Consider the following 19,457-nt stretch of genomic DNA (forward strand, 5'->3'; position numbering starts at 1 on the left):
CCAGCTTACCTCGATAAAGAGAGGGCCAGATGGCTGAATCTTTTAACCATCCCACGTGGTTAAACCCTTAGACTATCGATACCGACAGAATAAGAACAAGTCTTTGATATTAATTACTAGTCTGCAGCTAGGAATTCGGTATCATTGAACGCGAAGAACGACAACCGCCAAAACATCTATTCTATAACGACATGAATGAATGTCACTCTGAACTATCCATTCTAAGAGAGAGAGAGAGGACGGACAGACTCTCCAACAGAAACAAACTTTTCAACAGAGACCCCGACGACACACTGACCGTAGATATATATATATTGATTGCAATTGTTCCCGAATGAGTGAGCGTTCATGTGCAAAGGATTAGCATTTCAATTGTTATAATTATCAACTCTGTAGTGACTTCTCAGCTGACTCCCCCTTTTGTCCACCAAGCTGCGATGCCAGTTCAGCCCACTAGGGGCACATTCCCCTGTCATTTCTGCGTTTGTTTGTGTGTGCACTTCTGTTATTGTTTAGTCAGCTAATAAATAAATGATTTAAGACAATTGAAGACTGGGTTCGTGCAGATAACCAACAATTTACGACGTTTGGAACGTGAGGTAAAGAAGAATTCATTAATCAGAAGACTATTGATCAGAAATGAAAATATCTCAAAGGTTATATTAGGAAATTATAACCTTGTAATCTGAATATTTACCTTGGTGCCCCGACTTCCTAGTTAATTACAGTTACATGATTAATGAGTTTAATCGCGTAATACTAATTACAGAGAATCTTTGATAAAACTAAGTCTTCAATTTAATGATAGTAAAGACACGACAACGCGTTTGGTGGTTTAAATACAAGATGGTACTGGAGGACAGTTGAATAAAATAGATTAGTCACAGTATTGAACAATGAGTGAAATGAGTGGATGGCAAAAGACGAGCGGCTGTACTTCCTGGTTATGACATCATAGTGCTGATGTCATTGATTGGGTAGTTGGTTATATAATAATCCGTTTTAAACATGTAAAATAATAACTGCAGAGAGTAATTTGATAAAAACTAAGTATTCAATATAATGAATTAATTAATTAGTAATGAGTCATCTTCAGTTTAATGATGCCAAAGACAATACACTACCCTCTACATCAAAACCTTCAAACCAAAATCAACCAAATGACCTGAATGGATTTTTACTACCAAAGAAGAAAAAAAAAAAGTCCTAACAAACCGAAACCTGCAGAAGAAACGCAGCAGAACCTGGAAATACCATCCAACACAACACTGAGTGAGTAACATTCAGTCTGAACCTACTTCTGGAGGCTGAAAGTAAAAGCCAACAATCTGTAGGTTAATTTTGTTATATAAAGCTTAATAAATAAAATAGCCAAGCTGCTTGGACAGAACAGACGTGTGGCTGCAACTTGAATTAGCAGACGTGTGAAGTGAAGGGTGTGAAAACTGTTGAGCCAATGGCAGCAGAGTTTTACAGCCTCCCCCATCCAAATGCAGATGTCATCACAGTACAGTGAAAATAACACTGGATGGAATAAGTACTAAAAGAAGCTCCTCAGGGACAATCCAGAGACACTATTTGCTGACGGCTACAAAGACCATCCCCTGGTACAGTGTTATATTAACCAGACCATCCCCTGGTACAGTGTTATATTAACCAGACCATCCCCTGGCACAGTGTTATATTAACCAGACCATCCCCTGGCACAGTGCTATATTAACCAGACCATCCCCTGACACAGTGCTATATTAACCAGACCATCCCCTGGTACAGAGCTATATTAACCAGACCATCCCCTGGCACAGAGCTATATTAACCAGACCATCCCCTGGCACAGTGTTATATTAACCAGACCATCCCCTGGTACAGTGTTATATTAACCAGACCATCCCCTGGTACAGTGTTATATTAACCAGACCATCCCCTGGCACAGTGCTATATTAACCAGACCATCCCCTGGTACAGTGCTATATTAACCAGACCATCATCTGGCACAGTGCTATATTAACCAGACCATCCCCTGGTACAGTGTTATATTAACCAGACCATCCCCTGGCACAGAGCTATATTAACCAGACCATCATCTGGCACAGTGCTATATTAACCAGACCAGCCCCTGGCATGACACAGTGCTATATTAACCAGACCATCCCCTGGCACAGTGTTATATTAACCAGACCAGCCCCTGGCATGACACAGTGCTATATTAACCAGACCATCCCCTGGCACAGTGTTATATTAACCAGACCATCCCCTGGTACAGTGCTATATTAACCAGACCATCCCCTGGTACAGTGCTATATTAACTAGACCATTCCCTGGTACAGTGCTATATTAACCAGACCATCCCCTGCTATATTAACCAGACCATCCCCTGGCATAGTGCTATATTAACCAGACCATCCCCTGGTACAGTGTTATATTAACCAGACCATCCCCTGATACAGTGTTATATTAACCAGACCATCCCCTGATACAGTGTTATATTAACCAGACCATCCCCTGGTACAGTGTTATATTAACCAGACCATCCCCTGGTACAGTGCTATATTAACCAGACCATCCCCTGGCACAGTGTTATATTAACCAGACCATCCCCTGGTACAGTGCTATATTAACCAGACCATCCCCTGGCACAGTGCTATATTAACCAGACCATCCCCTTCTTCAGAGCTATATTAACCAGACCATCCCCTGGTACAGTGCTATATTAACCAGACCATCCCCTTCTTCAGAGCTATATTAACCAGACCATCCCCTGGTACAGTGCTATATTAACTAGACCATCCCCTGGCACAGTGCTATATTAACCAGACCATCCCCTTCTTCAGAGCTATATTAACCAGACCATCCCCTGGTACAGTGCTATATTAACCAGACCATCCCCTGGTACAGTGCTATATTAACCAGACCATCCCCTTCTTCAGAGCTATATTAACCAGACCAGCCCCTGGCATGACACAGTGCTATATTAACCAGACCATCCCCTGGCACAGTGTTATATTAACCAGACCATCCCCTGGTACAGTGCTATATTAACCAGACCATCCCCTGGTACAGTGCTATATTAACTAGACCATCCCCTGGCACAGTGTTATATTAACCAGACCATCCCCTGGCACAGTGCTATATTAACCAGACCATCCCCTGGTACAGTGCTATATTAACCAGACCATCCCCTGGTACAGTGCTATATTAACCAGACCATCCCCTGGTACAGTGCTATATTAACCAGACCATCCCCTGGTACAGTGCTATATTAACCAGACCATCCCCTGGTACAGTGCTATATTAACCAGACCATCCCCTGGTACAGTGCTATATTAACCAGACCATCCCCTGGTACAGTGCTATATTAACCAGACCATCCCCTGGTACAGTGCTATATTAACCAGACCATCCCCTGGCACAGTGCTATATTAACCAGACCATCCCCTGGTACAGTGTTATATTAACTAGACCATCCCCTGGCACAGTGCTATATTAACCAGACCATCCCCTTCTTCAGAGCTATATTAACAGACCATCCCCTGGTACAGTGCTATATTAACCAGACCATCCCCTGGTACAGTGCTATATTAACCAGACCATCCCCTTCTTCAGAGCTATATTAACCAGACCAGCCCCTGGCATGACACAGTGCTATATTAACCAGACCATCCCCTGGCACAGTGTTATATTAACCAGACCATCCCCTGGTACAGTGCTATATTAACCAGACCATCCCCTGGTACAGTGCTATATTAACTAGACCATCCCCTGGCACAGTGTTATATTAACCAGACCATCCCCTGGTACAGTGTTATATTAACCAGACCATCCCCTGGTACAGTGCTATATTAACCAGACCATCCCCTGGTACAGTGCTATATTAACCAGACCATCCCCTGGTACAGTGCTATATTAACCAGACCATCCCCTGGCACAGTGCTATATTAACCAGACCATCCCCTGGTACAGTGCTATATTAACCAGACCATCCCCTGGTACAGTGCTATATTAACCAGACCATCCCCTGGTACAGTGCTATATTAACCAGACCATCCCCTGGTACAGTGTTATATTAACCAGACCATCCCCTGAATTAAGTGAGTTTAAAAGTTAATTCCAACTCACTAACACACACACAGGTCACACAACATAACTGAATGAACACTTGACTCCTCAGCATTAACAATCTCCACTTAGCTAACAGTTCTAATTAACAGAAAACCTAGGAATGCACTCACTGCCTTATCTAAAACACCCCAGAGCTCAGTTTCGTCGGTTCAACCATAGGGTCGTTAACCTATCTGCTTACTTAATAATCCACTCCTCTCCAGACTAGTTTGGAATGGTGTTCGTTATATTGAATTACTCCTTGTTCATGCCACATAATCCCTTCTTATGAACTGATATTGTTAATCAGATATAATAAAACAGAGTGAGTCTGATCACACCTCTTCAAAATGTCCTGCAGACAAAGATAGTCAGTCACCCCCCCGTCCCTGTCCCCTCCAAGACCTGGAGGGTTGAGCTGACTGCTCTACGGGCTGAGGTGAGACGGACGGCTGTCTGAGAGAGCTGACTGCTCTACGGGCTGAGGTGAGATGGACGGCTGTATGAGAGAACTTAAAGAGGCACACATGGCACTGAAGGAGGAGGTGACAAAGCTGAGGTGTGACAGAGAGCAGGACACTCCCCCAGAGAAGCCAACAGAACAGCCAAACTCAGACCCGGACCACAACCTCAACACCAACCCAACAGAGGACAGACAACACAACACCCACCAACACAACAGACTCCACCCCCTCCCAACAGACTCCACCCTTTCCCAACAGACTCCACCCCTTCCCAACAGACTCCACCCCCTCCTAACAGCTCCCCTGATAGCTCTCTTGACGACCCCCACACATCCACTGAGGACACATAAAGGCCAGAGAGATTGTGCTCCTCATTGACTCAAATGGCAAATACATTCAGGAGGATGAACTTTAACCCAAACACAAAGTGGCTAAACTCTGGAGCCCAAAAACTAGGTATGCCCTGGAGCTGCTATCAGAGGACAGACTAGGGTCCCCCAACCACATCATAATTCACACGGGCACAAATGACCTGAGAGCACAGCAGGAAAGGGTGTCCACAGAACCCAAGGGAGTGATTGAAAAAGCATCTTCCACTTTCTCCAATGCACAAGTGGTTATCTCCACCCTGCTACCACGAAAATACATTTACCATGTCACCATACAGCGGGTGAATCCAAGAATTTCCCGGGAATGTGCCTCAAAACCTCATTTCTACCTGCTCCACGACTCCACCCTGGACTTGAACAGCCTTTATGACCAGGTCCACCACTACAAGACAGCAATCCCAACTTTTGGCAGGACCCTGAAGGACGTAACCCTAAACTGTAGTCCCGGCACCTCACACAGGAGCAACAGAGCAACGGACACCCTTCCCAGACCAGCGAGACACCCTCACAGACCTGCAAGATCCACTCCTGAAGGACCTGCACAGAGAGGAACCCCACGCCAAGAGGACCTTTATCACTTTAAGAGGACCTTTATCACTGACCTCAACCCAGAGTCTCTCAGAGCGTTTACAGTCAGCCCACTGACACCCCTATCAGACCACAGCAAAATCACAGTCTACTTGAACAGAGCAATACTCAATCATGAGGCATCAAAGCCAAAGGAACTGAGTAACATTAAGACATGCTACAGATGGAAGGACTGTAGTGTAGAAACCAAAAAACAATTAGGCAACAACAAATTCAATCATTTTAGACAACTTCCTGGACAAAACGTTCCACCGTAATAGTGAAGGTGTAAACTTGGCAGTAGAAAATCTAAACAGTATATTTAACATCTCAGCTTCCCTATCAAATCTAACAATTTTAAACAGAAAACCGAAGAAAATGAACAAAAATTACAAATGGCTGGATGAAGAATGCAAAAACCTAAGAAAGAAATTGAGAAACCTGTCCAACCAAAAACATAGAGACCCAGAAAACCTGAGTCTACACCTTCACTATGGGGAATCACTAAAACAATACAGAAATACACTACGGAAAAAGAAGGAACAGCATGTCAAAAATCAGCTCAATGTAATTGAAGAATCCATAGACTCTAACCACCTCTGGGAAAATTGGAAAACACTAAACAAACAACAACACAAAGAACTATCTATCCAAAATGGAGATGTATGGGTAAACCACTTCTCCAATCTTCTTGGCCCTATAACAAAGAACAAACAGCAAAAACAGTTACATGATCAAATACAGATCTTAGAATCAACTATTAAAGACTACCAGAATGCACTGTATTCTCTAATTGCAACTCAAAAAGGCCTGCGGTGTTGATAGTATCCTCAATGAAATGATAAAATATACAGACCACAAATTGCAATTGGCTATACTAAAACTCTAAAATTCTAAAAACCAAACTTAAAGAAAGCTTTGACTATGTACAGACTCACTGAGCATCGCCTTGCTATTGAGGAAGGCCGCCGTTGGCAGACATGGCTCTCAAGAGAAGACAGGTTATGTACAGACTCAGTGAGCATAGCCTTGCTATTGAGAAAGGCCGCCGTAGGCAGACATGGCTCTCAAGAGAAGACTATGTGCTCACTGCCCAGAAAATGAGGTGGAAACTGAGCTGCACTTCATAACCTCCTGCCCAATGTATGACCATATTAGAGACACATCTTTCCCTCAGATTACACAGACCAACAAAGAATTTGAAAACAAATCTAATTTTAATAAACTACCATATCCACTGGGTGAAATTCCATAGTGTGACATCACAGCAGCAAGATTTGTGACCTGTTGCCATGACAAAAGGGCAACCAGTGAAGAACAAACACCATTGTAAATACAACCCATATTTATGCTTATTTATTTTCCCTTTTTACACTTGAACTATTTACACCGCTACAACTCTGTATATAGACATATATGACATCTGAAATGTCTTCATTATTTTGGAACTTTTGTTAGTAATATTTACTGTTCACTTTTTATTTCACTTTAGTTTATCTATTTCACTTGATTTGGCAATGTAAACATGTGTTTAGAAGAGGCAGGTAGTCTAGTGGTTAGAAGAAGCAGGTAGTCTAGTGGTTAGAGGAGGCAGGTAGCCTAGTGGTTAGAGGCAGGTAGTCTAGTGGTTAGAAGAGGCAGGTAGTGTCATGTCTTATGTCTGTTCCTGTCCTTTCTCTTCATTCTCTCTCTCTGCTGGTCTTTTTAGGTTACCTTCTCTGTCTCTCATTCCTCAGCTGTTCTACATCTGCCCTAACTAGCTCTTTCACTCTTCACACCTGTTCTCTCTTCCCCCTCTGATTAGGTCTCTATTTCTTTCTCTGTTCCTGCTACTTTCAGTGTCTGATTCTTGTTTGTGTTTTTTGATGCCAGAAGCAAGCTGTCGTCTCGTTTGCTTCCACCTTGTCCTGTCCTGTCGGAGTCTGCATGGCAGGTGCAACCTGCATTATACTACGTTCTTTTGTTCCATTGACTACGTTGGAAGAGGATTTATGCCATTCCTGTTTTTTATTAAAGAACTCTGTTTTCTGTTAAAACCGCGTTTGGGTCTTCACTCAAGTTCATAACAGGTAGTCTAGTGGTTAGAAGAGGCAGGTAGTCTAGTGGTTAGAGGAGGCAGGTAGCCTAGTGGTTAGAGGCAGGTAGTCTAGTGGTTAGAAGAGGCAGGTAGTCTAGTGGTTAGAGGAGGCAGGTAGCCTAGTGGTTAGAGGCAGGTAGTCTAGTGGTTAGAAGAGGCAGGTAGTCTAGTGGTTAGAGGAGGCAGGTAGCCTAGCGGTTAGAAGAGGCAGGTAGTCTAGTGGTTAGAAGGCAGGTAGCCTAGTGGTTAGAAGAGGCAGGTAGTCTAGTGGTTAGAGGAGGCAGGTAGCCTAGTGGTTAGAGGAGGAAGGTAGCCTAGTGGTTAGAGGAGGAAGGTAGCCTAGTGGTTAGAGGAGGCAGGTAGCCTAGTGGTTAGAGGCAGGTAGTCTAGTGGTTAGAAGAGGCAGGTAGTCTAGTGGTTAGAAGAGGCAGGTAGCCTAGTGGTTAGAGGCAGGTAGCCTAGTGGTTAGAGGCAGGTAGTCTAGTGGTTAGAAGAGGCAGGTAGTCTAGTGGTTAGAGGAGGCAGGTAGCCTAGTGGTTAGAAGAGGCAGGTAGTCTAGTGGTTAGAGGAGGCAGGTAGCCTAGTGGTTAGAAGAGGCAGGTAGTCTAGTGGTTAGAGGAGGCAGGTAGCCTAGTGGTTAGAGGAGGAAGGTAGCCTAGTGGTTAGAGGAGGAAGGTAGCCTAGTGGTTAGAGGAGGCAGGTAGTCTAGTGGTTAGAAGAGGCAGGTAGTCTAGTGGTTAGAGGAGGCAGGTAGCCTAGTGGTTAGAGGCAGGTAGTCTAGTGGTTAGAAGAGGCAGGTAGTCTAGTGGTTAGAGGAGGCAGGTAGCCTAGTGGTTAGAGGCAGGTAGTCTAGTGGTTAGAAGAGGCAGGTAGTCTAGTGGTTAGAGGAGGCAGGTAGCCTAGCGGTTAGAAGAGGCAGGTAGTCTAGTGGTTAGAGGAGGCAGGTAGCCTAGTGGTTAGAAGAGGCAGGTAGTCTAGTGGTTAGAGGAGGCAGGTAGCCTAGTGGTTAGAGGAGGAAGGTAGCCTAGTGGTTAGAGGAGGAAGGTAGCCTAGTGGTTAGAGGAGGCAGGTAGCCTAGTGGTTAGAGGCAGGTAGTCTAGTGGTTAGAAGAGGCAGGTAGTCTAGTGGTTAGAAGAGGCAGGTAGCCTAGTGGTTAGAGGCAGGTAGCCTAGTGGTTAGAGGCAGGTAGTCTAGTGGTTAGAAGAGGCAGGTAGTCTAGTGGTTAGAGGAGGCAGGTAGCCTAGTGGTTAGAAGAGGCAGGTAGTCTAGTGGTTAGAGGAGGCAGGTAGCCTAGTGGTTAGAAGAGGCAGGTAGTCTAGTGGTTAGAGGAGGCAGGTAGCCTAGTGGTTAGAGGAGGAAGGTAGCCTAGTGGTTAGAGGAGGAAGGTAGCCTAGTGGTTAGAGGAGGCAGGTAGTCTAGTGGTTAGAAGAGGCAGGTAGTCTAGTGGTTAGAGGAGGCAGGTAGCCTAGTGGTTAGAGGCAGGTAGTCTAGTGGTTAGAAGAGGCAGGTAGTCTAGTGGTTAGAAGAGGCAGGTAGCCTAGTGGTTAGAGGCAGGTAGCCTAGTGGTTAGAGGCAGGTAGTCTAGTGGTTAGAAGAGGCAGGTAGTCTAGTGGTTAGAGGAGGCAGGTAGCCTAGTGGTTAGAAGAGGCAGGTAGTCTAGTGGTAAGAAGAGGCAGGTAGTCTAGTGGTTAGAGGCAGGTAGTCTAGTGGTTAGAGGCATGTAGCCTAGTGGTTAGAGGAGGCAGGTAGTCTAGTGTTAGAGGCAGGTAGTCTAGTGGTTAGAGGAGGCAGGTAGTCTAGTGGTTAGAGGCAGGTAGTCTAGTGGTTAGAGGAGGCAGGTAGCCTAGTGGTTAGAGGAGGCAGGTAGCCTAGTGGTTAGAGGAGGCAGGTAGTCTAGTGGTTAGAAGAGGCAGGTAGCCTAGTGGTTAGAGGAGGCAGGTAGTCTAGTGGTTAGAGGAGGCAGGTAGTCTAGTTGTTCGAGGCAGGTAGTCTAGTGGTTAGAGGAGGCAGGTAGTCTAGTGGTTAGAGGCAGGTAGTCTAGTGGTTAGAGGAGGCAGGTAGTCTAGTGGTTAGAGGCAGGTAGCCTTGTGGTTAGAGGAGGCAGGTAGTCTAGTGGTTAGAGGAGGCAGGTAGTCTAGTGGTTAGAGGCAGGTAGTCTAGTGGTTAGAGGAGGCAGGTAGCCTAGTGGTTAGAGGCAGGTAGTCTAGTGGTTAGAAGAGGCAGGTAGTCTAGTGGTTAGAGGAGGCAGGTAGCCTAGCGGTTAGAAGAGGCAGGTAGTCTAGTGGTTAGAGGAGGCAGGTAGCCTAGTGGTTAGAAGAGGCAGGTAGTCTAGTGGTTAGAGGAGGCAGGTAGCCTAGTGGTTAGAGGAGGAAGGTAGCCTAGTGGTTAGAGGAGGAAGGTAGCCTAGTGGTTAGAGGAGGCAGGTAGCCTAGTGGTTAGAGGCAGGTAGTCTAGTGGTTAGAAGAGGCAGGTAGTCTAGTGGTTAGAAGAGGCAGGTAGCCTAGTGGTTAGAGGCAGGTAGCCTAGTGGTTAGAGGCAGGTAGTCTAGTGGTTAGAAGAGGCAGGTAGTCTAGTGGTTAGAGGAGGCAGGTAGCCTAGTGGTTAGAAGAGGCAGGTAGTCTAGTGGTTAGAGGAGGCAGGTAGCCTAGTGGTTAGAAGAGGCAGGTAGTCTAGTGGTTAGAGGAGGCAGGTAGCCTAGTGGTTAGAGGAGGAAGGTAGCCTAGTGGTTAGAGGAGGAAGGTAGCCTAGTGGTTAGAGGAGGCAGGTAGTCTAGTGGTTAGAAGAGGCAGGTAGTCTAGTGGTTGGAGGAGGCAGGTAGCCTAGTGGTTAGAGGCAGGTAGTCTAGTGGTTAGAAGAGGCAGGTAGTCTAGTGGTTAGAAGAGGCAGGTAGCCTAGTGGTTAGAGGCAGGTAGCCTAGTGGTTAGAGGCAGGTAGTCTAGTGGTTAGAAGAGGCAGGTAGTCTAGTGGTTAGAGGAGGCAGGTAGCCTAGTGGTTAGAAGAGGCAGGTAGTCTAGTGGTAAGAAGAGGCAGGTAGTCTAGTGGTTAGAGGCAGGTAGTCTAGTGGTTAGAGGCATGTAGCCTAGTGGTTAGAGGAGGCAGGTAGTCTAGTGTTAGAGGCAGGTAGTCTAGTGGTTAGAGGAGGCAGGTAGTCTAGTGGTTAGAGGCAGGTAGTCTAGTGGTTAGAGGAGGCAGGTAGCCTAGTGGTTAGAGGAGGCAGGTAGCCTAGTGGTTAGAGGAGGCAGGTAGTCTAGTGGTTAGAGGAGGCAGGTAGTCTAGTGGTTAGAAGAGGCAGGTAGCCTAGTGGTTAGAGGAGGCAGGTAGTCTAGTGGTTAGAGGAGGCAGGTAGTCTAGTTGTTCGAGGCAGGTAGTCTAGTGGTTAGAGGAGGCAGGTAGTCTAGTGGTTAGAGGCAGGTAGTCTAGTGGTTAGAGGAGGCAGGTAGTCTAGTGGTTAGAGGCAGGTAGCCTTGTGGTTAGAGGAGGCAGGTAGTCTAGTGGTTAGAGGAGGCAGGTAGTCTAGTGGTTAGAGGCAGGTAGTCTAGTGGTTAGAGGAGGCAGGTAGCCTAGTGGTTAGAGGCAGGTAGCCTAGTGATTAGAGGAGGCAGGTAGCCTAGTGGTTAGAGGAGGCAGGTAGCCTAGTGGTTAGAGGAGGCAGGTAGCCTAGTGGTTAGAGGCAGGTAGCCTAGTGGTTAGAGGCAGGTAGCCTAGTGGTTAGAGCTTTGGACTAGTACGGAAAGGTTGCAAGATCAAATCCCTGAGCTGACTGTCACGCCTTGGTCTTAGTATTTTATGTTTTTAGTTAATTAGTTGGTCAGGCCGGGGTGTGACTTGGGTTTATGTTATTGTGTTGTCGTATTGTTTTTTTTGTAGGCATTGGGATTGTGGTTGATTAGGGTTGTGTTTAGTTTAGGTTTGGCTGCCTGAGGCGGTTCTCAATCAAAGTCAGGTGATTCTTGTTGTCTCTGATGGGGAACCGTATTTAGGGAGCCTGGGTTTCACTGTGTATTTCGTGGGTGATTGTTCCTGTCTCTGTGTAGTTTCACCAGATAGGCTGTATATAGGTTTCACGTTCCGTTTGTTGTTTTTGTACTTATTAGTTATTTCATGTATCGTTCCGTTTTTCCTTCATTAAAGACATGAGTAACCATCACGCTGCATTTCGGTCTGACTCTCTTTCAACAAACGAAGAACGCCGTTACAGAATCACCCACCACACACGGACCGAGCAGCATGTTAACAGGCAGGAACCACAGGAGAGGCAACAGAAGCAGCTTCAGTGGGAGAGGCTGCACCACTTGGAGAATTGGACATGGGAGGAAGAACTGGACGGAAAAGGACCCTGGGCTCAGCCTGGTGAATATCGCCGCCCCAAGGAGGAACTAGAAGCGGCTAAAGCAGAGAGGCGCTGGTATGAGGAGGCAGCACGGCGACGTGGATGGAAGCCCGGGAATCAGCCCCAAAAATTTCTTGGGGGAGGGGCTTTCAGGGAGTATGGCTACGCCAGGTAGGAGACCTGCGCAAACTCCCTGTGCTTACCGGGGGGCTAGAGAGACTGGGCAGGCACCGTGTTATGCAGTGGTGCGCACAGGGTGTCCCCAGTGCGGGTGCATAGCCCGGTGCGGTATATTTCAGCTCCGCGTATCGGCCGGGCTAGATTGAGCGTCGAGCCAAATGCCATGAAGCCGACTCTAAGCATCTGGTCCCCAGTGCGTCTCCTTGGGCCAGATTACATGGCACCAGCCTTGCGCTCGGTGTCTCCGGTTTGCCTACATAGCCCAGTGCGGGCTATTCCACCTCGCCGCACTGGCAGGGCAACCGAGAGTATTCAACCGGGTAAGGTTGGGCAGGCTCGGTGCTCAAGAGCTCCAGTGCGCCTGCACGGTCCGGTCTATCCAGTACCACCTCCACACCCCAGCCCTCCGGTAGCAGCTCCCCGCACCAGGCTTCCTGTGCGTGTCTTTGGCCCAATACCACCAGTGCCAGCACCACGCATCAGGCCTACAGTGCGCCTCGCCTCTCCTGCGCTGTCGGAGCCTTTCTTCTCTCCTGCGCTGTCGGAGTCTCCCGCCTGTTCAGCGCTTCTAGAGCCTTCCTCCTCTACAGCGCTGCCGGAGCCTCCTGCCTGTTCGGAGCAGCCAGAGCTGCCAGTCTGCATGGAGCAGCTAGAGCTGCTAGTATGCATGGAGCAGCTAGAGCTGCCAGTCTGCATGGAGCTGCCAGTCTGCAAGGAGCTGCCAGTCTGCATGGAGCTGCCAGTCTGCAAGGAGCTGCCAGTCTGCAAGGAGCTGCCAGTCTGCAAGGAGTTGCCAGTCTGCATGGAGTTGCCAGTCTGCATGGAGTTGCCAGTCGGCAAGGAGCTGCCAAAGCTGTTAGTCTGCATGGAACAGTCAGAGCTGTCAGTCTGCAAGAAACCGCCAGAGCTGTCAATCTGCATGGAGCAGCCAGAGCCGCCAGTCAGCATGGAGCAGCCAGAGCCGTCAGTCAGCATGAAGCAGCCAGAGCCATCAGTCTGCCAGGATCCGCCAGTCAGCCAGACTCTTCCAGATCTGCCAGTCAGCCAGACTCTTCCAGATCTGCCAGTCAGCCAGACTCTTCCAGATCTGCCAGTCAGCCAGACTCTTCCAGATCTGCCAGTCAGCCAGACTCTTCCAGATCTGCTAGTCGACCAGACTCTTCCAGATCTGCTAGTCAACCAGACTCTTCCAGATCCGCGAGTCAACCAGACTCTTCCAGATCCGCCAGTCAGCCAGGATCTGCCAGAACTGCCAGCCAGCCAGGATCTGCCGGATTCAACTGCCTGGCTGGGCTTCCTCTCAGTGCTGGGCTTCCTTTCAGTGCTGGGCTTCCTCTCAGTGGTGGGGTTCCTCTGTTCCAAGCTGCCCCTCTGTCCCGAGCTGCCCCTCTGTCCCGAGCTGCCCCTCTGTCCCGAGCTGCCCCTCTGTCCCGAGCTGCCCCTCTGTCTCGAGCTGTCCTTCTGTCCCGAGCTGCCCCTCTGTCTCGAGCTACCCCTCAGTCCAGTGGGGTTCTGGGTGAGGACTACTAGGCCATGGTCGGCGGCGAGGGTGGATTATCCCAGGACGCGTAGGGGAGGAACTATGACATTAATGGAGTGGGGTCCACGTCCCGAGCCGGAACCGCCACCATGGACAGACGCCCACCCGGACCCTCCCTATGGTTTTGAGGTGCGTCCGGGAGTCCGCACCTTAGGGGGGGTTCTGTCACGCCTTGGTCTTAGTATTTTGTGGTTTTAGTTGATTAGTTGGTCAGGCCAGGGTGTGACATGGGTTTATGTTATTGTGTTGTCGTATTGTTTTTTTTTGTAGGCATTGGGATTGTGGTTGATTAGGGGTGTGTTTAGTTTAGGTTTGGCTGCCTGAGGCGGTTCTCAATCAGAGTCAGGTGATTCTTGTTGTCTCTGATGGGGAACTGTATTTAGGTAGCCTGGGTTTCACTGTGTATTTCGTGGGTGATTGTTCCTGTCTCTGTGTAGTTTCACCAGATAGGCTGTATATAGGTTTCACGTTCCGTTTGTTGTTTTTGTATTTATTAGTTATTTCATGTATCGTTCCGTTTTTCCTTCATTAAAGACATGAGTAACCACCACGCTGCATTTCGGTCCGACTCTCTTTCAACAAACGAAGAACGCCGTTACACTGACAAGGTAAAAATCTGTTGTTCTACCCCTTGAACAAGGGCCGTCATTGAAAATAAGAACTTGTTCTGAACGGACTTGCCTAAAAAATTATAATAAATGACTAAGCAGTCTGATGTCTATGTTGCATTGACCCCTTCCAGAGGACAAGCTGTAACATTAAACTCACCTAATCAGCAACTAGCCAGTCAGCACCTAGCCAATCAGCACCTAGCCAATTAGCACCTAGCAAATCAGCACCTAGCCAATCAGCACCTAGCCAATCAGCACCTAGTCAGTCAGTTCCTAGCCAATCAGCACCTAGCCAATTAGCACCTAGCCAATCAGCACCTAGCCAGTCAGTCAGCTCCTAGCCAATCAGCACCTAGCCAGTCAGCTCCTAGCCAATCAGCACCTAGCCAATCAGCACCTAGCCAGCCAATCAGCACCTAGCCAATCAGCACCTAGCCAGTCAGTCAGTTAACTAGCCAATCAGCACCTAGCCAATCAGCACCTAGCCAATCAGCACCTAGTCAGTGAGCTCCTAGCCAGTCAGCACCTAGCCAATCAGCACCTAGCCAATCCACACCTCGCCAGTCAGCACCTTGCCAGTCAGGTCCTAGACAATCAGCACCTAGCCAGTCAGCACCTAGCCAATCAGCTCCTAGCCAATCAGCACCTAGCCAATCAGCACCGAGCCAGTCAGCTCCTAGCCAGTCAGCACCAAGCCAGTCAGCTCCTAGCCAATCAGCACCTAGTCAGTCAGATCCTAGCCAATCAGCACCTAGCCAGTCAGTCAGTTAACTAGCCAATCAGCACCTTGCCAGTCAGTCAGTTACCTAGCCAGCCAGACAGCAACAATCCACCCAGGCAGCCACCCATTAACCCACCTTGCAGTCTTTCTGGTACTTGCTCCACAAGTCTTTACTCAGGCCCCCCGATGCCTCACAAGGTTTGTCAGGAGGGACAATGTTGTGGTTGACCAATGCTGACAAGTGGGTACGGACCGTGGACAGGTGTCGACAGTAGGCCAGCCCTGCACGGAGGGAGGGACAAGAGACACGTGTGGAGAGAAAGAAAAGGGATGGAAGGAGAGAAAGAAAGACATGAAAAAAGACAGGTGGTCTCTTCCTTTACGCCTATAGGAACTGGTCTCTTCATTTACACTATAGGAACTGGTCTCTTCCTTTACACCATGGGAACTGGTCTCTTCCTTTACAACATGGCAACTGGTCTCTTCCTTTACACTATAGGAACAGGTCTCTCCTTTACACCATAGGAACTGGTCTCTTCCTTTACGCCTATAGGAACTGGTCTCTTCCTTTACGCCTATAGGAACTGGTCTCTTCCTTTACGCCATGGGAACTGGTCTCTTCCTTTACGCCATGGGAACTGGTCTCTTCCTGGTTACACTAGTCTCTTCCTTTACGCCTAGGAACTGGTCTCTTCCTTTACACCTATAGGAACTGGTCTCTTCCTTTACGCCTACTACGCCATGGAACTGGTCTCTTCCTTCCATTGGTCTCTTCCTTTACGCCATGGGAACTGGTCTCTTCCTTTACACCTATAGGAACTGGTCTCTTCCTTTACGCCTATAGGAACTGGTCTCTTCCTTTACACTATAGGAACAGGTCTCTTCCTTTACACCATAGGAACTGGTCTCTTCCTTTACGCCTATAGGAACTGGTCTCTTCCTTTACGCCTATAGGAACTGGTCTCTTCCTTTACGCCTATAGGAACTGGTCTCTTCCTTTACACCATAACTGGTCTCTTCCTTTAACTGGTCTCTTCCTTTACGCCTATAGGAACTGGTCTCTTCCTTTACACCTATGGGAACTGGAACCTATAGGAACTGGTCTCTTCCTTTACACCTATAGGAACTGGTCTCTTCCTTTACGCCTATAGGAACTGGTCTCTTCCTTTACACAATGGGAACTGGTCTCTTCCTTTACACCTATAGGAACTGGTCTCTTCCTTTACGCCTATAGGAACTGGTCTCTTCCTTTACACTATAGGAACTGGTCTCTTCCTTTACGCCTATAGGAACTGGTCTCTTCCTTTACAACATAGGAACTGGTCTCTTCCTTTACGCCTATAGAAACTGGTCTCTTCCTTTACACCATGGGAACTGGTCTCTTCCTTTACGCCATGGGAACTGGTCTTTTCCTTTACGCCTATAGGAACTGGTCTCTTCCTTTACACCATGGGAATTGGTCTCTTCCTTTACACCATGGGAACTGGTCTCTTCCTTTACACCATGGGAACTGGTCTCTTCCTTTACGCCATGGGAACTGGTCTCTTCCTTTACACCTATGGGAACTGGTTTCTTCCTTTACGCCTATGGGAACTGGTCTCTTCCTTTACAACATGGGAACTGGTCTCTTCCTTTACGCCATGGGAACTGGTCTCTTCCTTTACGCCTATAGAAACTGGTCTCTTCCTTTACACCATGGGAACTGGTCTCTTCCTTTACGCCATGGGAACTGGTCTTTTCCTTTACGCCTGTAGGAACTGGTCTCTTCCTTTACGCCTATAGGAACTGGTCTCTTCCTTTACACCATGGGAATTGGTCTCTTCCTTTACGCCATGGGAACTGGTCTCTTCCTTTACACCTATAGGAACTGGTTTCTTCCTTTACACCTATAGGAACTGGTCTCTTCCTTTACGCCTATAGGAACTGGTCTCTTCCTTTACGCCTATAGGAACTGGTCTCTTCCTTTACGCCTATAGGAACTGGTCTCTTCCTTTACGCCTATAGGAACTGGTCTCTTCCTTTACGCCATAGGAACTGGTCTCTTCCTTTACGCCTATAGGAACTGGTCTCTTCCTTTACGCCTATAGGAACTGGTCTCTTCCTTTACACCTATAGGAACTGGTCTCTTCCTTTACACCATAGGAACTGGTCTCTTCCTTTACGCCTATAGGAACTGGTCTCTTCCTTTACACAATGGGAACTGGTCTCTTCCTTTACGCCTATTGGAACTGGTCTCTTCCTTTATGCCTATAGGAACTGGTCTCTTCCTTTACACCATGGGAACTGGTCTCTTCCTTTACACCTATAGGAACTGGTCTCTTCCTTTACACCATGGGAATTGGTCTCTTCCTTTACACCATGGGAACTGGTCTCTTCCTTTACACCATGGGAATTGGTCTCTTCCTTTACACCATGGGAACTGGTCTCTTCCTTTACACCATGGGAACTGGTCTCTTCCTTTACGCCTATAGGAACTGGTTTCTTCCTTTACGCCATGGGAACTGGTCTCTTCCTTTACACCTATAGGAACTGGTTTCTTCCTTTACGCCTATAGGAACTGGTCTCTTCCTTTACAACATGGGAACTGGTCTCTTCCTTTACGCCTATAGGAACTGGTCTCTTCCTTTACACCATGGGAACTGGTCTCTTCCTTTACGCCTATGGGAACTGGTCTCTTCCTTTACACCTATAGGAAGTGGTCTCTTCCTTTACACCATGGGAACTGGTCTTTTCCTTTACGCCTGTAGGAACTGGTCTCTTCCTTTACACCTATAGGAACTGGTCTCTTCCTTTATACCATGGGAACTGGTCTCTTCCTTTACACCTATAGTAACTGGTCTCTTCCTTTACGCCTATGGGAACTGGTCTCTTCCTTTATACCATGGGAACTGGTCTCTTCCTTTACGCCATAGGAACTGGTCTCTTCCTTTACACCTATAGGAACTGGTCTCTTCCTTTACACCTATAGGAACTGGTCTCTTCCTTTACACCTATAGGAACTGGTCTCTTCCTTTACGCCTATAGGAACTGGTCTCTTCCTTTACGCCTATAGGAACTGGTCTCTTCCTTTACGCCTATAGGAACTGGTCTCTTCCTTTACACCTATAGGAGCTGGTCTCTTCCTTTACGCCTATAGGAACTGGTCTCTTCCTTTACGCCTATAGGAACTGGTCTCTTCCTTTACGCCTATAGGAACTGGTCTCTTCCTTTACGCCTATAGGAACTGGTCTCTTCCTTTACACCATGGGAACTGGTCTCTTCCTTTCCACCATAGTAACTGAGAAACAAACAACTCTGAGAGAGAGAACACAGACTTACATCCGTAGAAGGCCCTGGAGACAATCTGCCTTTTCATATTCTGGCACAGCATCTTCAGTGGGCTCCTGGAGACAGGACACACATACATTGGGGAGATTGTGATAGAATGATTTCAGGTTATCAATTAATGATGTGATCCATTCTCTGCAGGAGTGTGTGTGTGTGTGTGTGTGTGTGTGTGTGTGTGTGTGTGTGTGTGTGTGTGTGTGTGTGTGTGTGTGTGTGTGTGTGTGTGTGTGTGTGTGTGTGTGTGTGTGTGTGTGTGTGTGTGTGTGTGTGTATTCTCACCGGTCGTGGATGCAGGTGCAGCCTGCTGGGTAGTCCAAGGAGACGTTACTGTCCCCTGCGGAGCAAGGCAGACAGGACGACATGTGACTGGTGCACTCTGCTCCCTGCTGCCATGACGACGGGCTGCCTCCCATATAGGCTCCCTGAATGTCCATCATCTCCCCATGGTCTGGAGGGTGAGGAGGGATGGAGAGAGAGGGATGGAGAGAGAGGGATGGAGAGAGTGAGCGAGACAGATGGAGAGAGGGGGATGGAGAGAGAGGGATGGAGAGGGTGAGAGAGAGGGATGGAAAAGAGAGGGTGATGGAGAGAGTGAGAAAGAGGGATGAGAGAGAGGGATGGAGAGGGTGAGAGAGAGGGTTGGAGAGAGAGGGTTGGAGAGAGAGGGATGTAGAGAGAGGGATGGAGAGAGAGGGATGGATGGAGAGTGTAAGAGAGAGGGATGGAAAGAGAGGGATGGAGAGAGAGGGATGGAGAGGGTAAGAGAGAGGGATGGATGGAGAGGGATAAGAGGGTGAGAACGAGGGATGGAGAGAGAGGGATGGAGAGGGTGAGAAATAGGGATGGAGAGAGAGGGTGAGAAAGAGGGATGGAGAGGGGGGTGAGATAGGGATGGAGAGAGAGGGTTGGAGAGAGAGGGATGGAAAGAGAGGGGATGGAGAGAGAGGCGATGGAGAGAGAGGGATGTATAGAGAGGGATGGAGAGGGTGAGAGAGAGGGATGGAGAGAGAGGGATGGAGAGAGAGGGATGGATGGAGAGTGTAAGAGAGAGGGATGGAAAGAGAGGGATGGAGAGAGAGGGATGGAGAGGGTAAGAGAGAGGGATGGATGGAGAGGGATAAGAGGGTGAGAACGAGGGATGGAGAGAGAGGGA

The 19,457-nt window shown here is 48.0% G+C and overlaps 1 protein-coding gene and 1 long non-coding RNA gene across 2 annotated transcripts in view; one reads left to right on the forward strand and one right to left on the reverse strand.

The window, feature by feature from the left end:
* Positions 1-19,457, reverse strand: part of LOC135553214 (small G protein signaling modulator 2-like) — a 295,429-nt gene that overhangs the window by 29,179 nt on the left and 246,793 nt on the right. Inside the window, 3 exon segments of the mRNA XM_064985388.1 lie at positions 15,114-15,259; positions 18,296-18,360; positions 18,584-18,752. Of these exon segments, the coding sequence (XP_064841460.1) occupies positions 15,114-15,259; positions 18,296-18,360; positions 18,584-18,752 (380 nt within the window).
* Positions 10,621-11,221, forward strand: LOC135553215 (uncharacterized). Its single transcript, XR_010457567.1, has 3 exons — positions 10,621-10,647; positions 10,716-10,862; positions 10,960-11,221. It is a non-coding gene; the product is annotated as an uncharacterized LOC135553215 (long non-coding RNA).

Source organism: Oncorhynchus masou, chromosome 13 (genome assembly GCF_036934945.1).
Source record: "Oncorhynchus masou masou isolate Uvic2021 chromosome 13, UVic_Omas_1.1, whole genome shotgun sequence".
NCBI classification, from domain to species: domain Eukaryota; kingdom Metazoa; phylum Chordata; class Actinopteri; order Salmoniformes; family Salmonidae; genus Oncorhynchus; species Oncorhynchus masou.